Raw genomic sequence first — 27,396 nt, 5'->3', positions numbered from 1 at the left:
GATGTGTTAGTTCATGACAGCTGATAACAGTTAGTGATTTAGCTGAGCTGGCAATTCTGTTGAGAGTTAGTTACAGGAGTAGAGCACGTGATTGCTATGACTAGAGTCTTAAGCTAGTATAAATACTAAGCTATAATGTAATAAGTGTATGCTGTGATCATTTTTTACTCATCTTCATAATAAAATCATCCATCTCTCCCTCACTTTCTCTCTTTCTCATTCTCTGATTTCTACTCTACTTTCTCATTCTCAAAGAGCCTCTGGTACCTTTCAGTATTCAAACTATTCCCTTTTGTTGTAACTGTAACGCGCATTCCTTCGGCCTCTGAACATACTGAGAATTTGCAAATCTCCACTGAACCATTGGTTGAAAAGCATACGTGTTTGGAAAAATGAAATAAAAGGGAACAACGACAGAAAAGCAACAGGAGTGAACAAAAGCAAACCCATCACCATTTCATAGTTACGAGCAAGAGTCTTTACTGATTCCCAGAGTCCAACTACTTGGACAAGTGGTTTTAATGCTTGTGCAATCTGCCAAAGAAAGAACGAACGAACCCAAAACCATGAACAAATTGACGTCAGAGATTGCAATAGTAGACATATGAGTATGAATATGAGTGGACATGGTGCTCTATATTTAATATGAAGACGGAATAACTAAAACTCATAATGCAATTCTAGAATTAATCAGTTCCATAAAACTTGGCTAGACACAACTGAGAAAGGTTGGATTAATCACAGGAAAAGGATAGTCCGATGTACAAGCATCCTGCGTTAACACAAGGTCTAGAGAAAGGCCGCACCCAAAAAGGTGTAATGTAGGCAGTCTAACTTGATAATTACATGAATCACAACTCACTATTGCTCTAAGGCCCCCTAAGAATTAACCACAGAAAGATACAACAAAAAGAAAAGTAAAGGATTGCAGCATAGTAAGCATATCACTGCAACAAAATATTCATTAGTTTAGCATGGATGGAATGGAATGGAATGGAAAGATAACTGACCTGTAGCATCCCCCAACCAGTTGGCACGAAGGCAAGAATAAAAATAACAATGTCCTGCATGGACATATGCGGAAGGGCAATCAATGTGACAATTGGCACAAACGTTACGAATATCAATCCGTTGATTATACGGATCAAAGATTGAGATTTTGCACTCAACTTACGCCTCCAAGCAGACAAAATCTGAGGCAAGAAGGAAACGGAAATTAAAAATTTGCTAAACCAATAGAAATTAATATTCACATCTTCTGGTATAATTAGGAAGTAGTATTGACATTTTGTGGGACAAAAATACAAACTAGAATAGAGGATTATTGTAACATTGTGTAATACGCATGGGCCCAAATAGGTTACTTAATAAAAGTGGACTTAGTTAATATTGGAAAGAGTAGTAAAGTATAAATAGGTTGCTTGTAAGATATGTGAAATATGAAAGGGATTTCTCTTCCTCTGAATTATCTCTTCTATTTCCCCTCTGATTATACAATTCTCTCTCTAGTTTCCCAATTATCCTATCCCGAATTCCATACTAGCAACACATTGCTACATAAGGAAACTCTAATACTATACAACATCCATATGCAAAGGGTCCAGCTAGACAATATAACAGTGGAAGCGGACAAGTATATTATAACATGCCCCTACAAGATAGAAAGAAGATTTTGACTAACCTTCGTGACAAAAACTATTGCAAATATCACCAACCATGAAATGCCATATATCTGTCAGCCAAGAAAAGAAAATCCGTTAGTCCATTTCAACTTGTCAAAATTTGGTGAGATAAGAATACAGGAAATAGGGAAGAATACAAGACTTACCAGAAAACTATTTGATTTCCTTTTGGTGATATTTAAGTGATATACAAGACCATACTGGTAGATAAAAAAACGCAATGATAACAGTATCTCTACTACAATTCCCCACAGTCCTGAATATCGGAGATGCTCTTGTTCCTGTTCCCACCATGATTCCCAACTTTTCTCAGGTGGTATTCCAATACGTCCATAGTTCCTAATCCATATATTCCAGTCATTCCAATCATCAACAATTTTTTGCCATTCAAAACCAGATGGATTAAACAGGAACGGAGCAAAGAGCCATGTTCCCGCCATAAACCACATTGATATGTTAATCAAGACATATCCAACATCACTTCTATAATTATGACAAAAAATTTCGTATACAACAAGCACTATTGAGAGCTCAATACCCTTCACAAAGTGGCTGCGTGAGTAAAATCTATAGTTGTCAGCAAAATTGACATGACAAACTACAACCCCTTGACCCGTAGATCTATAAATTGCACCTCCATGAAGCAACGTCCTTCCAAAGTAGTGACTCGTTGTCCCAAGTGAGAACATGAAGAACATGGGGGCCAACTGAAACTGCATTAATATGAACTCACTAACTGCAGCACGGTAGCCTCTCTCCAAGGAAATTTCCATAAACATGGGCAAAACCATTAAAAATCCAATTTGAACTAATGATTGAGAAGCAAGAGCCACTTGAAGAGGCTTATTGTCTTGAACGGCTTTTCGTGCACTCAAACCTTCCCCATTGAGAACAAGATAGAGACGACCATAAAGGAATGCGTATACAGTGATAACAGTAATCTGCCCAAAATTAATAGGGGAAAAAAAGGTTCAAAAGCTCATGAGATTAAAACTATATCACATGGTAATACAAGGACAAAAAGAGAAATCATCAGTGAGTCTTAGCTCACATGGTAGCTCCTGTGATCTTTAAAACATTAGGAGCTGCTGTTATGTGGGGCGTTTGGTTTCCGCACATAACATTTCCCATTACTCTTTGGGGTTCCAATGTGAGTCTCTCAAGTTTCTTAAAAGAGGGGAAAAAACTAGATAACATGTTAGTAAAATTTGGCTCCAGCAATAGCTTACAAGAGCACTGAAGTGATATCCAACTGTGGAGAAATAACAAGACAACATTCGGAAGAAGTCAAAGTGATGTCCAAGTCGGTATACATCCCGGCTTAGTGCCTGCTCTCCATTGCCACTAGCTATCTTTGCTTCAAACATAGATATTTGGTTGAGACCTGCATCTCTTGCCTTCCCAACTTGTATGTACTCATGATGAGTAACATTTCCTTCCCGAAGAGTAGTATTGAAGCCTGGAAATGGCATTAAAAACCATTGAAGATGGTGAAGTCAATAGAAGCCAAATAATAGGAATTGAATATCGTACCTGCAAAAATACCTTCACTCAAATTGACAACTTTGGAGGCTTTGCTGACACCCCCTCTTGTAAGGTGAAAAAGCCTATCAAACACATCAGAATGCCCGTAATGGAATCGAACCCTACAGATTGAACATTGTTGTTAACTTGAGTACTAAAGGCTTCCCAAGAGAAAGATAAACTTTCACCATATGAACTTTAGTCTACATCTTAAGAGCATCCCTACTGATAATCCACCTTATACCCGAATTTGGCGCCACTTGTCGTTTACATCAGACTACTAATCAACACGTCATTATAGTGAAAATTCATTAGCAGTGGAATTATTCTCTCCAAAGTATGATACCAAGTCCATCCTTAAGGTCTAACTTGGGTTTACCAAGTTGTGCCATGTGCATTGCTGAATTTGAGAATGCATTGTTGCATCTCATAATATTTTTAGTTCAATTGAATCTCATGGGCTGTAAATATAACTAGTCTTAACTTATACTAATCTATATTGATTTTTTTTTTTTCATTTTAGAATTATCTTCTTCACTCCCACGCCCCTTCAACCATCTGTCCCATGCCCTTTCTGCATATACAGTGTGCTGCCTGCCTATAGTGCAATAATGTTGCCTTGCGGGAGCTTTTCAACCAGAACCCCAAAACAACAAAACCATAGATTCACAATGCAACAAATCCCCAAAAAGTAAAACGATAAAGAAAAGGATAACTTTAATCAGTTCAAAAAATAGCCATAATCTCATGCTTAGCTGCATGTTCCAAAACATAGCCATACCAATTGAAGAAAGTTCAGAAAAGAAATGCAGCACATAGCTCAAAGATCACAAAAACCAAAAACTCAATCAGTAAACATCCCAATCTCCAGCAACCATTGTAGTGCCACAAACTAACGTCAAGAGCAACCTTCCCCCAGGCACTGCAGCACCTCAACCCTGTACTACTGAACCAATGCTGGAAAGAACTGCCTCATTGCCACTAAAATTGCAGCCCCTTACTGCCAGATCACTACATGCTGCTGCAAGGCACCACTTCTCTTCCATATGTCATCATACCATATATGAATATGCAACAGCTACATTCAATCTGCATGCCAGCACTGTTGCATTAGAGCAGCTAAAGGGCTGCTGGTTGTGCCAGGTTTCGGTGGCAGAAGTGGAGCTGGCCAGACCACTGATGTGTGGTTGGATGAGAACTCTTTCCTCCTCGAGCAAATCTTTTCTTCCTCCACGTTTCATCCCCTCCATTTATTCTTGTTCTATCCCATTACTTTCACAACTTATAGATTTTATCCAGAAGAGAATGCCCTTCTTGTTGCAACTTAGTAATTCTTTTATGGATACGGATATACCTTCCTAAATATCCTTCTAATACTTCTCCTTATAGTTAACACAACCCTTGTTTTTTCTAGGTTTGGAATGGGCTATGTATACATAGGCTGAGTTCATCATCCAACATGTGGAAAAGAAAGAACAAAAGCTTACTTCAGGGGATTAGCAAGAAATCTCTGACCAATCGTTGCGAAACTTGTCTCCCGATTTACCATAAAGCGTGCAAGGGAAGAAACACTGAAATTAGAGAAGACGGTCAGTAACATTGAAAGTATGATTTGTAGTTGCAAAACCATCATCTGTATGGGTTCACCTTTCTGTGAATACATGCTCCCTCAGTCCAAGTATACTAGGGAACTGGACACCATCATGCTTCTTCAGAAATTCTTGCAACAGATTTCTCATTTTCAACGCTTCTTCCATGTAATTATCCTATAAGAGACAAAACTTGATCACATGGAATGATGAAGCCTTACTATCACGTGATCTTATATGATCATTATACCTGGTCCATATCAACTGTTTGCAAGCCTTCTCCACGTGTGAAAATTATTGCATGATTCTGATTTTCAGGCTTACCCACACCTAAGATAGCTGGTCCAGGAAGCTTTATTCTATATATGACCTTATTCAGAAAGTCAAGATGGAGAGTATGAAGTAAAATATAGAAGAATGTACTTTTATAGTAAAAAAGTGATAGTTTTGTCAAAATTTCATATCAATACTTTTAATTCTAAGGAAAAACTATAAATATTCAATTCTGAGGGATAGTTTAAACTTTTTCCCCGTTGCTTGGCTCAAAGACACTTCAAAGGGAGCTTCCATCTATGATGTATTGATATTCAAACCTTGCTCTGTTCCTTGTTTCTATTGTTCCTTCTTGCATATAGATTTTGTTGTTCTGGAGTTTTCATATCATTTAGTTGAAAATTCCCTAATTTCTTCTAGTAAAACATTGGCTTAAAGAAGTTTTTGCTCCCCCATAACATAAGCGCTTTACATTGTTGGTCCTCGTAAAATTTCTTTTTTGGTTTAATCCAGCAAAACTCAAAAGCTATCTAAATTAGAATCATCGACCCTTTCTTCCCCATCTCCTGTTCACAGTTCTTACCCAAGGAAGGTTGACGGCAGAGATTAATTTAGACAGTTTTGTAATTTTGCTGGTAAATATATATTTATATATAAAAACCAAAAAGAGCTTATTTTATAGGGATAAAAAACTTATGTAAACCTAAAAAATTCATTATATCAAAAGAATATATTACTAGTAGGGGGAAAAAGGAACTACAAATCATCATATACTGCCTTTACCATGATCAGAATACCACATACCTGGTCCAGAAGCAGAGCTTGATGTGGGTCAGAAACCTTCACCAAACAAGAGTAGTAAACCTTGATGTTCTTTTTTTGTCTGTCGTTGCCAGATTCCTCTACCTCATCAATATAGGCAATTCGAAGTGAAGGATATCTGCACAATGAAAATCTTAATACCAATTAATGGGCACAATGACAATATTTTACTGTGATGAAAACAGGTATACTAGCCCGCCATAGTGATTGGGCTTCAATGCTTACCTTTTCATAAGCCTTAATATGTCCTGTGCTAGTGGAGAACCAGATCTCTTGTCAATACCATATTGTTGGCACGAGACTACGCATGTGAATTTCATATCAGCTACTGCTTGGCAATCTGTCCCTGATAACCTTCCCCCCCTTAAGCTATCATCTGAATTTTCTGTGTCTGAGTTTTCTGTGCATGAACTTTCCATAGCGTCATTACCTTTCATCAAATCTGACCATTCAGAAAAGCAAAGTTATTAGTAACAAACAACTAAGGTTCAGTAATGATTAACAAACAGTCTTTTCCTTTAAGGTAAACTATAAAGATAACTACTGCCATAATGTCCTATTTTAATAAATAAATCCTTTCATTCTCAAGAGAAGGAATTCACCTTCATCTCTGGACATATCAAGAAAAGCCTGGAGCTCCAAAGCTTTTTTGTAATACATCATGCCTCTTACTGCATTAATAATAATACTTCAGTTTCTTGCAATGATAGACATTCTAAACTCCAAGGCTAGAACAAACAATATATGAACATAATCACTTGAGTTAACAGTGTGTTCAATAGAGAAAGAGATGGAGGCAGACAGAAAACCAGTTCTAGTCAAAGTTGCCCATCTATAGGATGCCCAGAGACGAAGTTCTTCTTCTAACTCCTCGCTCTCTCTAAGTTCCGCATGAGTAGCACACTTAATTCTCTCAAGAAAGTTCGTCCACTCATCTGTACATCAGTAATAAAAACGCTAACGAGCAACACATTAGATATCTCAACCCATGAATTTTCACATTTATGCTTTGAAAAGAGTTATTTAGATCTTGTTTGGAAACCATTTAATATGAGAAAAGAATTCTATTTCCTTTAAGAAAAGAATTCATTTCTATTTGAAACTCAATTCCATGATTTGGAATGACTATAATATATTAATAGAATATAATTCAAATTTGAAGAATGTGAGAGTGGATTTGGAAATCAGACCCCTTTAGTCTGATTTACAAATGAAGGTTCATTTCTATTTGAAACTCAATTCCATGATTTGGAATGACTATAATATATTAATAGAATATAATTCAAATTTGAAGAATGTGAGAGTGGATTTGGAAATCAGACCCCTTTAGTCTGATTTACAAATGAAGGAAAAATGAGAATTGGAATTCTCAAAGGAATTCAAATCATTGTTTTTTAATTGTTCCAAAGCAAGAAAAAAAAAATTCAACTCTTGAGTGACTTCTAATTCCTAGCATTCCAAACAAGCTCTAGGTAATGGTTAACCTGGAAACATCTGTTGCAAGTAGGAAAGTATTGTAAGACCATCTTCATTTGGTGTCTCCAAATCTTCTAAACGGAAGAGAACTTGTTCTCTATAATGTGGTGTTAAAACCCTACATGAAAAGTCCACAACAACTTGTTAGGTAGCATATATTAATATTGATAGAATTCATGATAAAAACTCAAGAATAAATATCAAATATTGTCATGTTATGTAGAATGATGAGTGCCTATTTATAGGCCAAGAATACAATCTAATTATAATGATCAAATCAATATAATATCAAACTAACTAAATATAAAATAAATACGAGATATACTGAAAAACATACCCCTTCAAACTCAAGTGATAACCTATTGAAAAACATCAAAACAAGAAAACTAAAATAATATCTAAATAAAATTCTCAGAAGTTTGAAATCACTGCAAGAACTGAGTGTAGCTAGAATTACAGGAACGGGGATCAGACAGAACTGCAGGAACTTGGGTGGAGACGGAACTGCTGGAACTTGGTGTGGAACTGTCGGAACTCAAGGTGCAGACGGAACAGTCGGAAAACTTGGGGTGCAGACGGAAGGAGCTGCCGAAAAACTCGGGGAGCAGACGAAATTGGGGAAAACTCGGGGTGCAGACGGAATTGCTGAAAAAACTCGGTGTGCAGCCAAAACTGCCGAAAAACAAGGTGCAAACGAAATTGCAGGAACTTGAAGTGCACACAAAAGGTGTATTTTTGGGGATTGAAAACTAGAATAAAAAAGTAAAAATACTCTCACAAAAGAGTTTGGAGCAACGGCAAAATTCGGAGAGTTCAAGGAGAATATCATGATAGAATTCATAATAAAAACTCAAGAATAAATATCAAATGCAGTCATGTTATGTACATCGAGGAGCACCTCTTTATAGGCCAATAATAAAAGTTAATTATAACGATGAAATCAATATAATATGAAACTAAATAAATGTAAAATCAATACTAGATATACCTAGATACTAATATGATATCAAAGTCTATCCAATCCAATATTGTTGGGCAACCCACCTGTAAATGTTCACACTCCAGACAATAAGGTCTCTAGAGAGTTTAAAAATGTGAGGCATCTCTCACCCCATGAGCTAGCTTTTGGGGTTGAGTTAGGTTCACTCAATATCAATCCTAATAGGTACACGAGCACAATTTCAAGCTGAAATACTAGAAAGAAAATTCTACAGCTTATTCCCAGACGCATTTCAATGGATAATACTTGATGCCACCTTTTTTCTTGTTAAAGAATCTTTGAAAAATCCTTTGAGCCAACTAAATTAAACCTTAAAGTTTACTATGGTTTTTCATGATATTGTAATAATTCATAAAGTATAATGACTGAAACTTCTGTCATTAAAGTAGTTCAGATAACTAAAATCTTTTGAACTGTTAATCAACAAGAATGCAAGGGAAGGAACATATTAAGATCATGCCAAATGCAATAGAGGACATTACCATAATCTTTAATCTGAATGTTTAATGAATTTCAACAGGGAAATGGCACAGGATGTAGACTGAAAGATAACTTACGAGAATGAAAGCATGTTGTGAACACTAGGTGCCTTTGGTATGTCCATAAACAGTGAACTTGAGAAGAAAGAAATCCTTCTCCTTGCTTCTAAGTTAGATGGTACATCCATGGCAGATTCTTTTGTTGTAAGTAGCAAGTAAAGCCGCTCAATCTATCCAAGAGAAACTAAGTCATTACCAATACAATTCACTATTCAAACTTTCATCATAATAATTCATTTGTTAACAACCTTCTCTCTCCAAGCTACTGTGGGTTGTACAACTGGAAACCTGAGAGCTACTTCAGATGTAAATGGTTGGCAAATATCAAGGTCTGAATGCACCAAACTATAAAACAAAATGATAAAATCATAATCACGGGAGGAAGTAAGATGCAATTTAAAGATGTAGACATAGAACTCTATACATGCATCACCTAACTATATGATCCAGCTCATCCGCCATCATCAGATCTCTTGTCACCACCTCCAGCATGTCCAAGAAAAGAATCACAACTTGGTCCCTATCATTTTTATTGTTCTCCCTCTATGACAATGGAAACAAATGGGTTAGATTTTGGCAACCAAACTGAAAAGACATTAGGATGTTCTGTGCTTGATCCTTGATTAGCTTATAATAGAAATTAATCAAATATAAGAGAAAGCTTATAATCAAATCTTACTGCAAAAGGTCCCAAAATATTTTTACTCAGAAGTTAATCAAATGTAAGAAAATGTGAACTAATGAATTAAATATGGCTAAAATGTTACCAAATATTTTATTAGCTCAACAAACTGGCAGTAGAGGTGGGTAACAGCACTCATTCTGAATTCATTTATCAGAGTACCTGCCTCAGCATGGCTGTCTATTTTAGCAAAGATGAAATCTACAGCCCTGTTATGAAAGACATCAAAAGAAGTTTAGGCTAGACATTGTATCAAAAGTGATGAAACTAGTGTTTCCTGTATTATTTTATGAAGGAGCCCACAATCTGATATCATTTAGAACTGAAAAAGAATAAGCTAGCAATTAGAACTGTGCAATCAGATTCAGCAAGATCACACAAAACATGTGAAGAGTGACAGAGATCCTATAAAAGAGAATTTAGCAGATGGCAGCCTTCATCTCTCATATCTTTGATCAGAAGATCAAATAGCAAATGTACTTCTCAAGGCCCCCAACCTCAAGATTTTTGGAGCCAGCTAGCAAGGTTAGACAGGAAGAACATTCACTCCCTTGAGGGAGTGTTGCAGAATCTTCGATGGAGATATTTGTTGCTGATCTTTCCTGTTTATTTTTCCTGTATCATTCCATAGTATAGTTTACATTCCTTTCCTTATTAATGATAGAAGACTCTATTAGAAGTCCCACCTCACTTGGAACATGATCATGATAACCTTTATAAATTTTAAGCAGCCCTCACCTTTTTAGTTATTTTTTAGGGTTGATTTAGGCCCACTCATTTCTAATATGGTATCAGCTTATGCAGTGTTTATTAGTTGGCCCACTTACATACACCCACTCTTGGACACTGGGGGGAGTATTGTATGTCTGCCATCACTTGGGATGCGATGATAACCTTTGTAAGTGTTATGCAACCCTCTCTCCCTGAACTGGTTTTTGCTGTTTGGTTAGACCAACAAAACTCTAATACTATCACTAATTACGAGTAATATGTTACAATTAATTGTAATTATCATTTCTCCCTAATCATAGGAGTCTGTTGTACATCTAGCATATAAAGGCAGCTTGCTTTGATGAAATATACAACAATCTGAATGAGTGTGAATCACTTTCCAGAAAATAGAATCACTCATCCAACTTGTCTCCTCAAAATCATAAATCAACTACCATCACCAAAGCCACCAATGGGTTGAGAAAAAGAGAAGACAAGTCGGTTGCCTCAACATGAGCTTGTACTGAGATTGGAAACAAAGCATGGAGAGCAACCTCACATCATACAGACCCATCCTGTGTCAGACCACTAAGCAAGTGGGCAATTGTGCAGACAGTGCATCACACACGTCCTAAACATTTAGGACAAATCAGAGAAGAAGCCAAGCCACAACCAAAACAAAAAGATTTTGTGGGAAATTTTGATGACGAGCTTGCCAAAATGAATTTTCATCTTTTCTGGGAATTGCAGCCACCGCTACTAACTCCAATACAAAGAATGTTGATGTTTATGCCGGAGAATAAGCAATTGATAAGCTAGTTCTCCCTTACGGGCCTCTCCGAGGAGCTAAGATTTTCTTTCAAAACATCAGGAATACACATAGCAAGGATATACTAATTCTATTGTATCAGTAGTTTGTGAGCTGAATTTTAAGTTTTGAAAATGAGTCTGGGCCAATTGGTCAGTGCTTTAACATAACCTGGGTCTTCCAAGGCAGTGAGGGGTATCGCCACCCCCAACCTGAATTTTTACGTAGGGAAAATTTTACCCTTGTCTTAGTCCTACAGGTGGAAAATAAAAAACATCCTTAAATGGAGCAGTCCTTGTGGGAAGCCCCACTAAATGGGGAGTTTTGACATTCCCTGGAGGGTGTGCAAAACATGTGACTATATGTATTTGGTCATGTGATAAGTAATTTGTGTTTATTTCTTATGTGACATACTAAGTGCATATAGCTCGGCCATTCAAGTTATTGAAGTAACATTTTCCTGTCCCGTAAATGTTTCACCTACACTTCTCTTTTACTTTTCCACAATCAACAGTAAAACTACTTATGTAAACTACTACAATAAACGGGTTCAAAGGACTTACTGTTTCTCATGTTCCCCTTGAACCAAGTGCTTAATAATGCTCTTGAGTGAAGCATAGCATTCACGAACAGCACAAGACATGTAACTGTCAGCCTCAATTCTTTCTCCTAGATCGGAACCATATACACTGCTGTCCCTAGCCATACATACTGCAGTTTGGACCTATTGACCATAGAGCCACAAACAGAATCATTAAATGAGTACACGGAATTGGAGGAATTAAACAGTACAGAGATGTGAAAAATAAACAGACCTTGTTAGCAAGTAGAAAAGGTGGCCATTGCATAAAACCCAACTCACAATCAACCCTATAAGGTACAAGCAAAAGGTCCATTTCCCTGAATAGTATAATACTCTCATTAGACTACCATACAAAAGGTACTGTATGGAGACTGGACAGAGGAGCAGAAATGGGGAAAACATATCAAGTACTAAAAGAAAGGGAAAAAATACACTATCCATCACATTACCGATTGCTAATAAGATCTTCCTCTCTGAAACTGGTGATTATTGGATTCCATAATTTTGCAAATCTAGCAGCCTCCTTCCCCTTGTTAGATGGAGCCTGTACCAAGTAAACTGATGTAATCCAATTTAAAGATGCGTTAATCATAAGCTCAATAAATTAATGGTAAATGTAAACTAGTTAACCTTAGTAATTCTACGAGAAAAGATGGCTTTTATTCCTTTTTTCCTTGAATCATTCTTTTCATTTGGGAACAAATTGGCATTGAAGGCACCAGGCAACAAATGAAAACGAGATCTAAGCATTTCTAGTGTCCGTATCTGAAAAACGAGATCATCCACTAAAGCAAGATGAGATCAAGTTATGATATAAAAATGATCATATGACGATAAAAGATATGCCATAAAGAGGTAACAATATTAACAATAGTAGAATTATTGGTAGCTATATCATATCAATAATAAAGTTGAAATTATAGGAAATTAAACAGCCCCAACTAGAAGAAACCCAATCCAAAGTCTTCCAGTGGGACAAGATGGACACTAAAAGAATAAGCCTTCTGAGTTTCCCACAAATAGGTTCAAAGCATAAAAACAATGCACAAGGGGACAATATACTAACCTCCCCAATGCGTTGGTAAGCACCATATATACCACCAAATAAGGTTGAGAATAATGCATACCAAATTTGTGTATCCATGAAATATACCTGAAAAAAAGGAGTTATACAAGTATGCTACAGATACTTAGAAAAGGATGTTAGTCACATACATAATCCTATACCAGTGTAATTGGAGTCCAAAGTGCAACGCAGGCACCAATTTTTTTGTTCTGAGCTGCAAAGCACAGAAGCAGTAATAAGATCTTATGAGGAAATGAATTCTTATGAAAGCCACCGCATTCAAGCTTATTAGTTATTACCATGAGGAAAAAATCCATTTGGGAAAGTTGGGATCATAGCTTTCGTAGGTCCAACTAGAGGTTTTATCTACAGTAAATTTAAGAAAGATGAACAAGTAAAAATCACGTAATTGTTCTGAAAGAATGCTCCATGTCACAAAAAGGCAGTAGGAAAAACTTAAAATTCATAAAAGCTGTGGCTAGAACTCCAGTTTAGCTAGTTCGTCACGGTGCAGATCCCAACACCAAGAACTACATCTTAAGTTGTAACATTGTGACAGTGGCTTAATTTAACAACAATCATGCATGGTGGAACTGAATAAGAAGAAGCGATTATCAGAAAGAAACTAATGACTTAGCTTCAAAATGAAATGAAACGAAATTCATCACCTCTATATAGTAACTGAAAGCCAGCTTTGTAACTATAACGAGGGCCCAAAACATCGTGTACCTGAAATAATAAACAAGATTGCATAGCGTCAGATGCCTGCAAAATTAAGCAGTCACGAAAAATAGAAACTTCTCAACTTCAATGTCTTACTTAAAACGGGAAAATGCGCTCTCATGCATTGCCCTACCAACATAAAGACAAGGCTGGCGATTATAATGCATCAGAAAGACCAAGTTAGAATCCAAATATCTCAATTATAGTTGAATAAACCTGCTCTTGGGTATAGCAACCAGAAGAATATTCAAAAAACAAACTACTGCCTACCTGTGACCACCATATCATTAGCATCACAATCCTATAGTTCAACCTCTCAAGGAACTGGTAAATGGATGGGAACAGAAAGAATACAGCAGCGAGCATATTCGGTGACAAGTAAATAACAATGGCCAAAATAAACAATGAAGGAAAACTCGCTTCATTTCCAATCCAGCTTCTGATGGTTTGAGCAAACCCAGGAGGATTATCCCATGTACATGCATAAGTAACCGACAGAACAAACACCCAGGCTGCAGCTGAAACAACTTTGAGAATGTATCTTAACTTAACATACAATGACATATTCTGTTTTGCTTTCCAACATAGAATGATATCAAGAATAGCTGCACAAGTGGAGAGAAAGTCAGTTAGAATCTCAGTAATGTAAGAGGTCAGAGGACCACAATATGTTACAATTGAACAGAGTAACATAACTGAATAAATGAAGTATAAGGCATCATCTCAGTAACAGTGTCAACTGAAATATCATAGCAGGATAATTAAATATCATACACAGACAAAATTTGATTACCTACCTTGGCCAAGCTTCAATATAGCTGCTGTTATAAATACAGTCAACACCCTTAATGCATCACCGTAAGAGACTGCAAATGGATCATCAGATCCATTCCAAGCAACAACAATCATAACCTGACACCAAAACCATTTTCAGACACATTTTTTTGCAACAAATTCAAGAGGAAGGCAAGGCAACATATCCGGGAAATTAATACCTGTAAACACAGAATGAAAAAACTCCACATGCGGTCGAAACTTCTGAAAATATGCCAAAATGACCGTATCTCAACAAAATTCACTTTCCCGATCCATCGGTATCTGTTAGCCAGCTCATGATCCTGCACATTGACAGTTTTCTTTAAAAACTTCTTTATACTTTTCGTGCTAGTACAAAGGATAAGAATTCCATTTAAAAACAGAAAGATATAACAATGCTTGTAGAGACAGTTAGAATGTTGTCATTTGTGATTATTATTTGATTATAATTAGGATCCATTAGAACATGTAATTTGTGAAATCATATGTGTGTATTTATGGGCATTATTACATAATGCTTATGTTATCCATCTTTGGCCATGTGGTTGACACACAATGATGTTATATGTCTTTCTCACTCAAAAGACCGACTCTAAGGCAGTGTTTGGAAGCTGTCCCTAGAACATAAATACAGAGTAGTAAGTACATAAACCAGTTTGATGGGAGAGACAGAAAAATTTTAAAACTTCATCCCAAGACACAAATACACAATTTCTATCCACTCCAAAGCCTGGGACAGTAGAGACAAGACCCTGATACACAATTACAGAAAAGCAAGAGGAACTATGTAGTTTAACTCCAATAAAGAAAGCAAAAAATTCAATTTCAGTACAACAGATCTTAGATATACAGTTTTACAAGTGGAAACAAAAGCAACAGTATTAATGCTTTATGCAGTAAATAGAAATAATAACATGAGGAAACTTCCATCCTGAGACACCAAAACAGCAATCAAATAGAAGAAGCAAAACACCATTTGGCACTACATCCACACTGAAATCATTTTCCTAGAGATATGAAGCACAATAAAAACCTAGAAAGATAATAATTTGTAATTGATCCACATATATAGAAAAATCCTAGCACTCCTATGAAAACAATAGCCTTCATAATGTTTACCTTTACAAATGTTTACCAAACTCTAACAGAAGAAGAAACAAGTGGATCACCACAAAAATTACATGTCTCATTTCTTTAAAAGAATTTAGAACAAACTAAATGGCTAAAACCAACACATGGAGTGAAAAAGAGAGATTAGTGACCAGTGCTTACATTGTCAAAATCTAGCTTATAAGGCACGCAAAAGAAATCAGCATCAGCACGCATTGGCCAACCTAACTGGAAGCAATCAGCTGACCTGTAATTTCATCGCTAAATTAATTCTGAGACAGGTATTAATGATGAACATCAAAGGAAAAATAAAAGCAGCAACTACACCAAAAATATTCATTCAAATCATCATAGTTCCTCCATTCTGAATTCTCTGAGATTCCTCCTTTGCTCCTTTCAGCTTCCTTATGACCAAAGCAATTAATTTCATATTACCAATATGAAAATAAATAAATAAATAAATAATATATTATATGGATGTGATGGCCAAATTTTTTTTAAAGAAAAGAAAATAAAAAGAGAGAAGGAAAAGGAAAAGCAGAAGATAACCACCAAAAAAAGATTTAAAAAAAATTAAAAAAAAAAAAGAGGAGAAGATAACATCAATGGAGAAAAACCTTGGCAATCACATCATAAATAGGAGCAACAACTTTCCTTAAGAAAGCCTCCTTTTCACACCCATTTGCTTGAATGACATTCTCCCCCGTCATTGGATCAATAGTAAGCATATGAAATAATTCAAAAGCCATCTACAGAAACCAACATGAAAAGATCCCAAATCGCATCAATATTAAACAAAAATGATAAGTTACCATCAAAAGGTTTTATTTGAATCAGGCATATCTTTAAATGCTTTATTGTGCAAACACAACCTCTCTTAAACAATATTATTCCAAACAAAAAACACATATTTATGTTTCACATGTGAATGATGGAATCTAATCACAAAGGGCTCATCTAAGTGAACTTGGTAATCCTTCTAATTTGGATAAGGACCACAATTGTTACTCTTGAGAGATACTCAAGAAATCAAGTTGGTCTTTTAGAAACTTTTACATCAAATTGGTCCATTATGGGAAAGAATAACCAACAATATAACAACCAAACTGATGTCCAGTTTTAAAGTCAAGGAGAAATATTAATTTCCTGCCAAAGAAAATTTAAAAGAATAATTTGGAAGGAATAATTTGGATATATACTCATTGTTTCTCACATAAATTATTGCTTGTAATTTTAGTCTAATTTTTCTTGCAGTTGAGGAAACATATTAGATAAACTGGGAAACAATGATAATAAATGTAAAGCATCTATTAAGTACTCTCTATTGATGCACCATCTAAACTACTACCTACTATCTAACAATAATATCTCATCTCATATTTAAACATAGAACAAGTCAAATATCTACAAGAGCTTAGAAAAGGGGAAAAACAGGGATGAGCCAAACATTATAGAAAAAGGAAATTAACATCTTCTCATACATGGTGATATATATAGCAAAGGCATTCCGGCATGAGTCTTAGGTTCGCGGCTTCACCCCATATTAGAAGGTACAGACCCATATACAGAAGTTTGCGTTGCTGCACTTTTTGTTCTATGGTTGGTAACCTGCAATAAACAATCACAAGGCAGGTTGCATTCAAATTTGACAAATACATATTTCTAGGCAAAGCTAGATAGAAGCATTAAACCTGGTACAAATAAGAACCCGTAGGCTACTTTTCCACCACAAACAAGAACTCACAAAATCATAATATATAATGCTGAATAATTTGTTGAGATATTATATCATCTCTGTTGAAATATGAGAAGAGATATTATTGTTAAAAAGTAGTTAGTAGTTTAGTTGGAGAACCAATGGAGAGTAGTCCATAGGTGCTTTGAAGGTAGGTGACTTATTCCCCCTCAATGCGACAGTGGCATTGATCAATCAGCCAAATACAAGCGAAAAAGTGTAGGCAACAAAGAAGACTAATAAATGTAAAGCACCTATCAACTACTCCCCATTAATGCACCATCTAAACTTAATCACTATCTAACAATAATATTTCTTCTCATATTTCAACAATCTCTACTATATTTCCTACACATATATTATGTGTGTTGAATGACAGAGACGAGCTATTTCAGTAATATTCTTACTGTTCCTTCTAATTTTAAGAATATATTTCAACAATAGGAGAATAAAACACTAACCAGAGACTACTTTTCCGGCCCAAATACTTGCACCACATTTTGTAATTCTTGAAAAGTTTCTTCATCACTTGTGTCAATGCACGCTCATCCAACTAATCACATAAAATATACAAGTCAAATGGGCATCTAACAATTACTATATGCATATTTGTAGATTCATTCTTAAACGCTCCTTAATAAGTAAGTAAGGAGTGTTGCACTCCTTATCAATCAAACAAATCTTATCTCTCTATTTATTATATTTTATATCAATAGTTTAAATTTAGAATTTAGAGCTTCAGATTTAGAATTTAAGGCTCGGGATTCATAGTTTAAAGTATAAAGTTTAAAATTTAAGATTTAGAGTTCAGAGTTTAAGATTTAGGATTTAGAGTTTAAAGAGCACTATACTCCTTACTTTCTCCAGAGTACATTAGCATTCGCCCATATTTATACGATGAAAAGTAAAAAAGAAAAAAGACTAGTTTTTAAGCACAAGGTCCCCAAATGAATGATCATTGTCATCAAAATAGAATCTCTAGAAGTAAGATATGCATAATACACTTCTACTTTTATAAAATAAAATTCAGCCCAAAAAGGCAGGCATGAATAGGATGGCAATTCAAAATTTGCTGCCTAGCTTCATATAGTTATCAAAAAATTATCCGATAATGTAGGTCCCATATAAAAAAATTAATTAAGAAACAATAGCCCAATCCCACAACTCTTTTTTCTCTTTTTCCCCTCTCCAGCAACAGTAACACAGACACATACATTCCAAAATCCCTCCTCTCTCCCAGTACCTCTGTTGCATTGCTTCTATCCCTCATGTCCTCCCTTTCTTCTATATTATTTTCAACCACTTTGTACTTTATTTAATTCATTGCTCTTCTACTCCATCAATATCATGACTTATTATTGTGCTCTTTTATGTTGCCTTTTATTCTCAAAAGCACAAACACCTCATTTTGTGTTCGGTAAATCAAAGAATTATGTGCTTGTACAGCTTTTAAAAGCTAGTGATGCTTTTGAAAGCACCTAAGGGGAGCTTTTTAAAGTTGACTTGTGCTTATCAAAATTAAAAAGTCTAATATAACCGCATTCATTAATTAATATCCAAATTTCATTTTTACATTAATGTCTATTATATTATTTTTAAATTTGAAAAGTTATTTTACTAAACGTACTTGTTTTGCTTGTACTTATTGTATTGAAAGTCATTTTTAATTTAATTTACTAAACATAGATGCTACAACTTTTAAAAATATATCTTTTAAAAGCTAGCTTTTATAAGCTACTTTTGAAAAGTAAAAGTTTTATCAAACTAAGCCTTAGTCATGCCAATATTAACCAATTTTCCTTTTTTAATTCCAAAAATTCTCATTTTGTGGAAGATTTAGGATTTAGAGCCCGTTTGGGAAGTAGCAGAAGCTACTTTTTTTTTTTTTTTTTTTACTTTTGGATTATGAAAAGTCACAATCTGCGTGTTTGGCACCATTTTAAAAAAAAGCTTAAAAGTTAATTTATAGCTTTTTGAAGAAGTAGAAATATATGACTCAATAAATCATTCTACTACTTCTTTAGAAAAAATTTAATTTCAAAACAAAAAAATCTACTTCCCTTCTTACTCTGAAAAATACACAGACTCTTCACCACCATTTTCACGCAAGGTCTGCTAGAAGCACTGGCCTTCTACCATCATTCTCACGCAATGTTCCAAACCTCACCATTTTCACATAATGATTCATCTGATGGAAGTATTGATCCTCCACCACTAATTTCATTTTCAAACAATACTGCATCTGAACAACCTACTGCATATATTCCTTCTAAGTATTTATTTTATCATTTTATCACTCTATTTTTTATTATTAAATTTGTATTTAACTGTGGCATGAAATTTCAGTTTTAATTGTATTTTTTTCACATGTGATTTTATAGCTTGCTATTATTTTCATAGTTAATTATAGCAAGTTCTTGACCTCAATAAAGGAGAAGGGAGTAAAAACAGCAACAAAATATACATTGACACACATTTTATATTTATTTTTTATTTTCACCTACCATATCATACACAATATTAGTGATTAGGTTATGTAAAATCAACATCCAATATTGGAAAGTATTTGTTATCATTCTCTTTTGTAAAAAAAAAATATTTTTTGAGTTATTTATCCAAACGCTACAACTTTAAAATAAGTACTTTTATAATTAAAAATCCAAACACAAAATAACTTATTTATAAGCTGCTATTAACAAAAGTCCTTATGCTTTAAGCTCTTTTTCCAAAAGAACTTATTTAAGTTATTTACCCAAACTGGGCCTTAGAGTTAAGAGATATTGATTTATGGTATAGAATTTAAAATAAATAAAATTATTTTTAAAAAATCGATTAATATTGGCTGAAACAATTGATTCCCTAGGATTACTCTTTTTACAATTATAAAAATAATTTTGAAATAAATTATTTGGTTATTTTATAATTTAATTATTAGTACGATATTTATGTTAGTTATTTTATAATAAAAAAAAATTAACTCCGCCTATGTTACACCTGCGCTACATAGCCGGTTCTAAACCCGGATAAAAGAGGAGGGTTGTGTTAAGTCTTCGACAGCCAATATAAAAACTTAATCAAATTTTCATGACATGGATCACAGACATTATTGTCCTAAAGCTAGGTCGTTGCAAGGAAGAAACGCGCTGTATGGCTCGCATACAGTGTCAAATGAGTAAGAGCCGCTGCATCGGTGCTCGGATGTAGTGTTAAATGAGTAAGGGTTCCCACATTTTCGTGAACAGATGAAAGTAAATAAACTAGTTCACAAAGAAAAAGGTAAAGGTAAAGGTCGGAACAACAGAAAGTTGAGATTTGAGACATGGAATATAAGTACTCTAACAGGAACATCTATGAAGGTGGTAGATACCATGACAAAGAGGGAGATTAACATCATGTGACTACAAAAAATAAAATGGGTCGGCACGAAGGCTACGGAATTGGATACCTTCGGGTTCAAACTTTGGTATACAGGAAAGATGAAGAATAAGAATGGAGTCGGTATTATCGTGGATAAACAGTGAAAGAAGGACGTAGTGGATGTCAAGAGGGTGAGTGATCGAATCATCTCTATCAAACTTGTGGTAGAAGGAGGTACTTTTCATGTGATTAGCGTCTATACACCGCAAGTGAGTTCGGATGAGCAACACAAGATAAGGTTTTGGAATGATCTAGAGAGTTTGGTCCAAGACATACCTTCGAAAGATAAGATTTTTTTAGGAGGAGATTTAAATGATCATGTTGAAAGATAAGTGATTGGGTATGGAAGTATTCACGGAGGCCATGGTTTCGACGTGGTCAATACCAATGGTAAAACTATTTTGGACTTTTCTTCAACATTTGACCTTCTCATCGCAAATACATGCTTTAAAAAGAGAGACAAACATCTTATAACTTATAGAAGTGGCATGACAAACTCTCAAATCGACTTCTTGTTGAGGAGAGTCGATCGGAAATTTTGCATTAATTGTAAAATTATTGCGGAGAGAGTTTAACAACACAGTATAAGATGCTTGTCATGGATTTTTGCGTTGAGCAAAAGTTGGGGAAAAGACATTATACGGGTACCCAAGAACGAGGAAGTGGCGGATAAAAGGTGAGGAACAAAGAAGTTTTCTAAGACGGGTAGAAGAAGAGGCAAAGTAGGGAGGGGATGAAAGCGCAGAAGGGATGAAGGGAGATGACAGAAGTTATTAGAAAAATATCAAAAGAAAGTTTTGGTAATCTAGAGGGATAGAACCAAGAGACAATGAGTCTTGGTAGTTGAATGCGAGTGTACAAGAAAAGATAAAAACAAAAGGGAAGTGCTTTAAGAGTGGTCTTTGTACCGCACTGCAGATAATTGGAAAAAATACAAGGCGTATAACAAAGAGACAAAAATAGCTGTAAGTGAAGCAAGAACAAGGGCATATGAGGGTCTTTACCAGTTTTTAGGCACGAAAGAAGGATAAAAATGTATATATAGAATCGTAAAGAGCCGTGAAAGAAGAACGAGAGACTTGGATAAAATTAATTGCATAAAAGATAAAGATGGAGAGGTTTTGGCTCAAGATTAGAAGATCAATGAAAGGTGGAAAAACTATTTCTACGAGCTATTTAATGAACGACAGAAGACTCTTCCAAGCCTTAGTCGGTTATGCACGAGGGAATAAGATCAAAATTTCGACTACTATTAAAGGATTCGAGACTTCGAGGTAAAAGAAGCTCTAAAGCGGATGAAAAATAGCAGGACAGTAGGACCCAATAATATTCCGATTGAAGTTTGGAAGGCTCTTGGAGAAAAAGACATCAGTGGAAAAAAAACACATTGGTACCTATTTACAAGAATAAGGGAGATATATAGAGTTGCGGAAACTATAAAGGAATCAAACTCATGAATCATACCATGAAGTTATGCGAAAGGGTGACAGAACGGAAGCTGAGACAAAAGACATAAGTAACAGAGAACCAATTTGGTTTTATATCAGGCAGATGCACCACTGAAACTACATACCTGTTAAGAAGAATGATAAAGAAGTATCATAGTAATAAAAGGAATCTACATATAGTATTTATCGATTTAGAAAAAATGTACGATAGGGTGCTAAATGAGGTCTTATGGAAAGTTTTAGAAAAAAAGAGAGTAAAAATAGTATATATTCGTACAATTAAAGACATGTATGATGGGACTACAACTAATATGAAGACTCAAGGTGGTGTGACAGAGAAATTTTTTATTGGTATAGGATTACACTAGGAATCATCTTTAAGTCCATACCTTTTCACATTAGTCTTAGAAGTACTCACAGAACATATCCAAAAGCCTGAGATATGGTGCATGCTTTTTGCCGATGATATCATCCTTACGGAGAAAAGCTCTAGAAGTGTATAGTATGCGCATAAGTTGTAGCAAGACAGAATATATGGAATGTAAGTTCAGCCGCCGAAGGGAAAACCCTAATATAGAGATGAAGATTGGAAAAAGTATCCTACGAAAGTTAAAAGTTTTAAGTATCTTGGTGCATCATACAGGATAATTGAGAGATTGAATAAGATATAAATCATAAGATCCAAGCAGGTTAGTCATAATGGCGGAGTGCGTCTGGTTTCATATGTGACAAAAAAAGTGCCTTTAAAACTTAAAGGTAAATTCTATTGCACTGCTATTAGACCGCCTATACTTTATGGTGAGCGGCCAAATGAGAGCACAAACATAAGTTAAGTGTGATAGAGATGAAGATGTTGACATGAATGAGTGGTCATATGCGATTGGATAGAATAAGGAACGGAAATATAAAAGAGAGAGTTGGAGTAGCACGTATTGTGGAAAAGATGGTAGAATCGTGTCTCAGGTGGTTTGGACATGTGAGAAGAAGACCGACAAAGCACCCAGTCAGAATGGTAGATGAGATGGAAGATGGACAAGAGGTGAAAGACAGAGGAAGATCTAGAAAGACCATCCATGAGGTGATCAAACGAAATCTACATGTAAATGGTCTCTTTATAGACATGATATATGATAGAACTCAATAACGTTGTTTGATCCATATAGTCAATTACAATTAATATTTTGCTTTGAAATTAATAGAATTTGACATTTGAAAGATTCAATTACAATTAAATATTTTCTTTTACATTTGCACTTGGATGCAATTCTAGGATTGAATTTGGACAAAGTTGTTATATATGGTTAATACTTGACTGATGACGTGTTTATTGTAATGTTTGACAACTATTAGCTTAATTATATTTTGTAGGTATAAAAAAATTGTTTTGGAAGGCCCTACAACAGAAAGCGCTAGACTTGGTGCACCTTGATTATATTTAATTGCATTTTCAAGACCCTATGAGATAGAAAATAATACATGTATGTTTCATGTCCAATTGTCCACAAAATCAATGAAACATGTTTGTTTCAGATTCAAACAAAGAAAAAATCACCTAAATGTGATTCCTGTTTGTTGTTCCGACTTTTATAGACTAGATAGCCTTCCACCCATTTTTATATTAAAAAAAATTAAAATTTAAACATTTATCTATAATTAATTATCAATGTGTTTGAATGTACTTCTATAACAATTATTATAGTGGATTTACTTTAGAAAAATGCTTAATATTTATACAATTGTCTCGTGTGACTATGGATTACTTAGCAAAATGTTTTAATAATAATAATAATAATAATAATAATAATAATAATAATAATAAAAAAAAAAAAAGAAGTTGATGACTGCTCAACATTTAAACCGTCGACAAGATAGTGAAAGCTTCTGAAGCCATTTAACATCCGAAATGGCAGAAAATGTACAATTAGATAGAAATTTGGTATCAGCTGTTCAAAGAAAAACTCACCTTTGACTGCTGATTAGGCTTCCAAAATTTTCTAATGTGGACATTTGCAAGCAATAAGATCAAATGCTCTCTCTGGTTTGCAACATTGTCTTTCTGTAATTTGTAAAATCCATATATATTTATTAAAACATCGCATGGAAATTCAATTGGAATAATTAGTAACTAAGTAATCACCCTTTTTTCATCTTGAGAGAAAGTGGAATAAAGGGGCTTTTGTTTTCTTATTTGGGGGTAGGAGGATAAGACTACCCCAATAAATAGATAATTTGTCAAAGTTCCAAGTTGTACTTTACCTGAAAGCCAAACATCAGCCCAAGCCAATCCAAAATGTCTGCATCTTTATTTTTCTTGTAGTCCTTAGGCCATGGAAGACCCCTGATATTACGAAGAGCATATACAGCACCTTGTATCTGCAGAGAGAGATAGTGAGAAAGTAGAGCACCCAAGAATACAGAAATGTTTGAAGTTGAAGTTCATGCCTCGGGAAATTGCATTATCGCCTGATTTGCACCATTAGGATCAAGAGGAAGAATATTGTACGGGACAAACATCTTTTTCGTCTGCACAACTTCGTCTTGAGTCTCTAAAATCTACCACAATAGAAATGGCAAACAATCATATGTGTAACGTAGCAGACAATAGGAACCTTACAAAATATACAAATACTGATGGAGAAAAAAAGATCAGAAAAAATGGAATGGCAACAAGAGAATAGAATCCTGGGGATATAGAAAGTAACATTTAGGAGCTACAGAAAATAACCTCAGTACCTCACGATTAAGTTCCATGTCTTGAGTCGTGTTAACAGCCTTCAAAACCTCAAAAATAATATTCGCAGTCTGATATGCCTTGCTAATGGATTCACTGACAGAAGAGGCATAATATTAATCATATAACAGATAGAGAACCATCAAATGGTAAACTATGTAGAAACCTACCGGTCGGCTTTATCACCAGCATTTTGTAATGCTTGGATATATTTTTGGTAGTAATGCTGATAAAAGCTTTGCAACTCGCGAGCATCACTTTTTACTCGGCCCTCCAAAGTTAACTCATTTTCCTAACCAATATGGAATGAATTAGAATTGACACCACACCATCAAGTCAATGTAGATACAACAATGCATTCTATATTGACATACCAGAAAGATTCATAATGATATCATCCTTAAACCATGACAGAAATAATTATTAATTAGATATTAGACCTCTTCAAGACTTCAACACAGAAAGAAACTGCTGTTTGTAAACAATGCAGAATTCAGAAATTAGCAAGGACTCTGACCCAAGTTCAGCTTTCAACAGCATATCTTTTAGTGGGTTAATAATAGTTCCATACTTTATCTATGAGAAGAGCAAAAGGGACAACATAGTATAACAAGAATTTTCTCAATCCATGACAATATACAAAGTCCATTTCCCCAAAAAGCAAACTAATGCAGAACATGCATATCTAGAACAAAGAGATTATGGTGAACCATTAGCACTTACTCTTTCCAGGCGTTGGAGAAGTGCAGTTTTGTATTGGCGAACACCTCGACCGCTTGAACTAGGGTCCAACTTGTGAGCTTTGTCAAAGGCATAATATCGGCCTACAACAAAATAAGAACAGACAAAGATGCACATTTACATTAAAAAATAATCATAATAAATAACTAAAAAATAAGCAAGCCATGAATTTAGAAAATGCTATTAGCATATATGGAAGTTTATCACTTTGATACGAGTTGTAAATCAAGATTAGTTACAAGGTTACAGTAAATAGTTACTTTTCACTTACTATATGATCAAATTGTAGACCAAATTGTAACAACCTTTTTTCTTATTCTAGTAAATTTTCATATTCTTCGCTTTCTGCATATTCTCTCTTTTTGCTCTCTGATCACCGCGATTCTAAACAACAAATGCAAGCAACTTACAGAGATAAGCAACCCTGGGATTGTACTCTTCAACTTCATTGGCAACACGTAGGATCGGAGCAATCTCAACAAGAGAGGAAGGCAGAACCTCGCTGTCAAATGTGCCGAGGCCGATGATCCCGGCCGTCTGCGACCTCAAGATCCGCTGCATCTACACACTCAATAAAAAACTATAGCATGATCCGGCAAGTTATTAGAGAACCATGAAGTAGCTGCACCAATAGTTAAAAAAAAAAAGTAAATTGAGGTTCCAGAAGTGCAGTGCAGAGACGACATTAACATTTAAAAGGAAAATGCAAAGAAAATGAAAATGGCGTTGCAACTTGGAAGCCAAAAAAAAATTAATGCTTCTTACAGATGAGAGCTCAGAAGTCAGAAACCTTTGGCATAGCGCACAGAGAGAGTGGAAGCTGAATTTACAACTACAAAGCCAAAGCGAAGGGGGGAAACGGAAAGAAAGAAAACCACCAAAATCAAAAGAATACAAACTTGATGGTTGACTTGGACTAACTTCAGTCGTCGTCCGAAGAAGAAGAAGAAGAGAGTGTGCACTGTGCAATGCAATTTTTTATTTATTTTTTTACTTGGACTAACTTGTTTCGCGTGATTGTGTTTTTTTTTTTTTTTCTCTGGCTTCGGATGATTTTTTTTGGTCAAGGGGTTTGGATGAATTTTGAAGTGTTTTTTCCGCTTTGCTTTTTTTTTTTTATGGGCTTTCCGCTTTGCTTTTGAATCCCGATGCTTCATGGGCTCCTTTATGCTTTCACCAACTTTTTGTTACTGTAATGAATTTAATTTTCGTATATCGTAAAAAGTTGTACACAATAATTTATTAAATTTATCTATTTAAATAATTTTTTAAATAATAAATTTAAAAAAAAATTTTAACTTTGTGATAATACACGATTGACTTTCACACTAAAAACTCATTGTTATGGTACTCTCTTCGCTAAAGATGTTTTCCTCTCTTTATCTTACTTATTTTACCTACCACAAAATGTTTTAACTTGTTAGTGGCATTTTACAATAATTTAGAATGAATCAAGCAAAAAAGAGACAATACGGAAGATTAATAATTTTTTGTCATAAAAAGTAAATACATGTTTTTATGTAAAAATTGAATGTTATAAATGCAAGTATTACAAAGGTATATCTATTCTACTTAATTATTTATATTTGTCCAAAATATATTGAAATCATATGAATATAAAAAACACAACCCCAGTAAATGTTCGCCAACAGAGAGAATTTATCCTGGAAACTACTGATGACTTGGTTCAAGGTAAGTGACTACCGGACTATTACTTACATAAATAAATACTCAAGAACTCATAATACTTATTTATAAAGTGATCAAAACTCAAGTGCAGTTAACTTTATGTGAAGTTGATAGCTGAAAATCGTTAGATGACAATTTAGTCAAACTTGTCAAATCATTTAATTATTTTCAACTATCAACTTCACATAAAATTAACTGCACATGAGTTTCCACAAAAAAAAAAAAAAGTTT

At 34.8% G+C, this 27,396-nt stretch overlaps 1 protein-coding gene across 17 annotated transcripts; it reads right to left on the bottom strand.

Annotated features, from left to right (window-relative positions):
- Positions 1–6: 6 nt before the first annotated feature.
- LOC112744785 (callose synthase 3-like) lies at positions 7–26,448 on the bottom strand. 17 transcript variants are annotated; one of them, XR_003172914.3, is made up of 43 exons: positions 26,267–26,393; positions 25,887–26,037; positions 25,459–25,559; positions 24,906–25,027; positions 24,738–24,831; positions 24,447–24,557; positions 24,261–24,377; positions 23,968–24,060; positions 17,601–17,692; positions 16,886–17,012; positions 16,022–16,153; positions 15,732–15,808; positions 15,567–15,651; positions 14,474–14,596; positions 14,276–14,390; positions 13,749–14,083; positions 13,575–13,627; positions 13,424–13,484; positions 13,055–13,121; positions 12,917–12,969; positions 12,756–12,842; positions 12,320–12,454; positions 12,139–12,233; positions 11,922–12,006; positions 11,670–11,830; positions 9,673–9,796; positions 9,339–9,448; positions 9,154–9,250; positions 8,924–9,075; positions 7,375–7,484; positions 6,649–6,825; positions 6,493–6,561; positions 6,116–6,332; positions 5,873–6,008; positions 5,046–5,165; positions 4,854–4,972; positions 4,694–4,777; positions 3,216–3,328; positions 2,734–3,141; positions 1,829–2,623; positions 1,682–1,732; positions 1,011–1,193; positions 7–534 (listed from the first exon to the last, which is right to left on the bottom strand). XR_003172914.3 is itself a non-coding variant. In XM_072234019.1 (43 exons), exons 2-43 carry the CDS (start codon positions 26,035–26,037, stop codon positions 283–285), a joined length of 5,760 nt encoding a protein of 1,919 aa, XP_072090120.1. In that variant the 5' UTR covers positions 26,038–26,098; positions 26,242–26,448; the 3' UTR covers positions 7–282. The 17 variants fall into 17 exon arrangements, 16 of the variants coding, with proteins under 16 accessions (XP_072090120.1, XP_025650299.1, XP_025650294.1 ...); XM_072234019.1 differs by having other exon boundaries at positions 2,912–3,141; positions 6,700–6,825; positions 25,887–26,098; positions 26,242–26,448; XM_025794514.3 differs by having other exon boundaries at positions 2,912–3,141; positions 6,700–6,825; positions 26,267–26,448.
- Positions 26,449–27,396: the final 948 nt, after the last annotated feature.

Source organism: Arachis hypogaea, chromosome 4 (assembly GCF_003086295.3).
Source record: "Arachis hypogaea cultivar Tifrunner chromosome 4, arahy.Tifrunner.gnm2.J5K5, whole genome shotgun sequence".
Taxonomy (NCBI): domain Eukaryota; kingdom Viridiplantae; phylum Streptophyta; class Magnoliopsida; order Fabales; family Fabaceae; genus Arachis; species Arachis hypogaea.
Note: the sequence above shows the minus strand (reverse complement) of the source record. Positions and strands in the feature narration are given on the sequence as shown.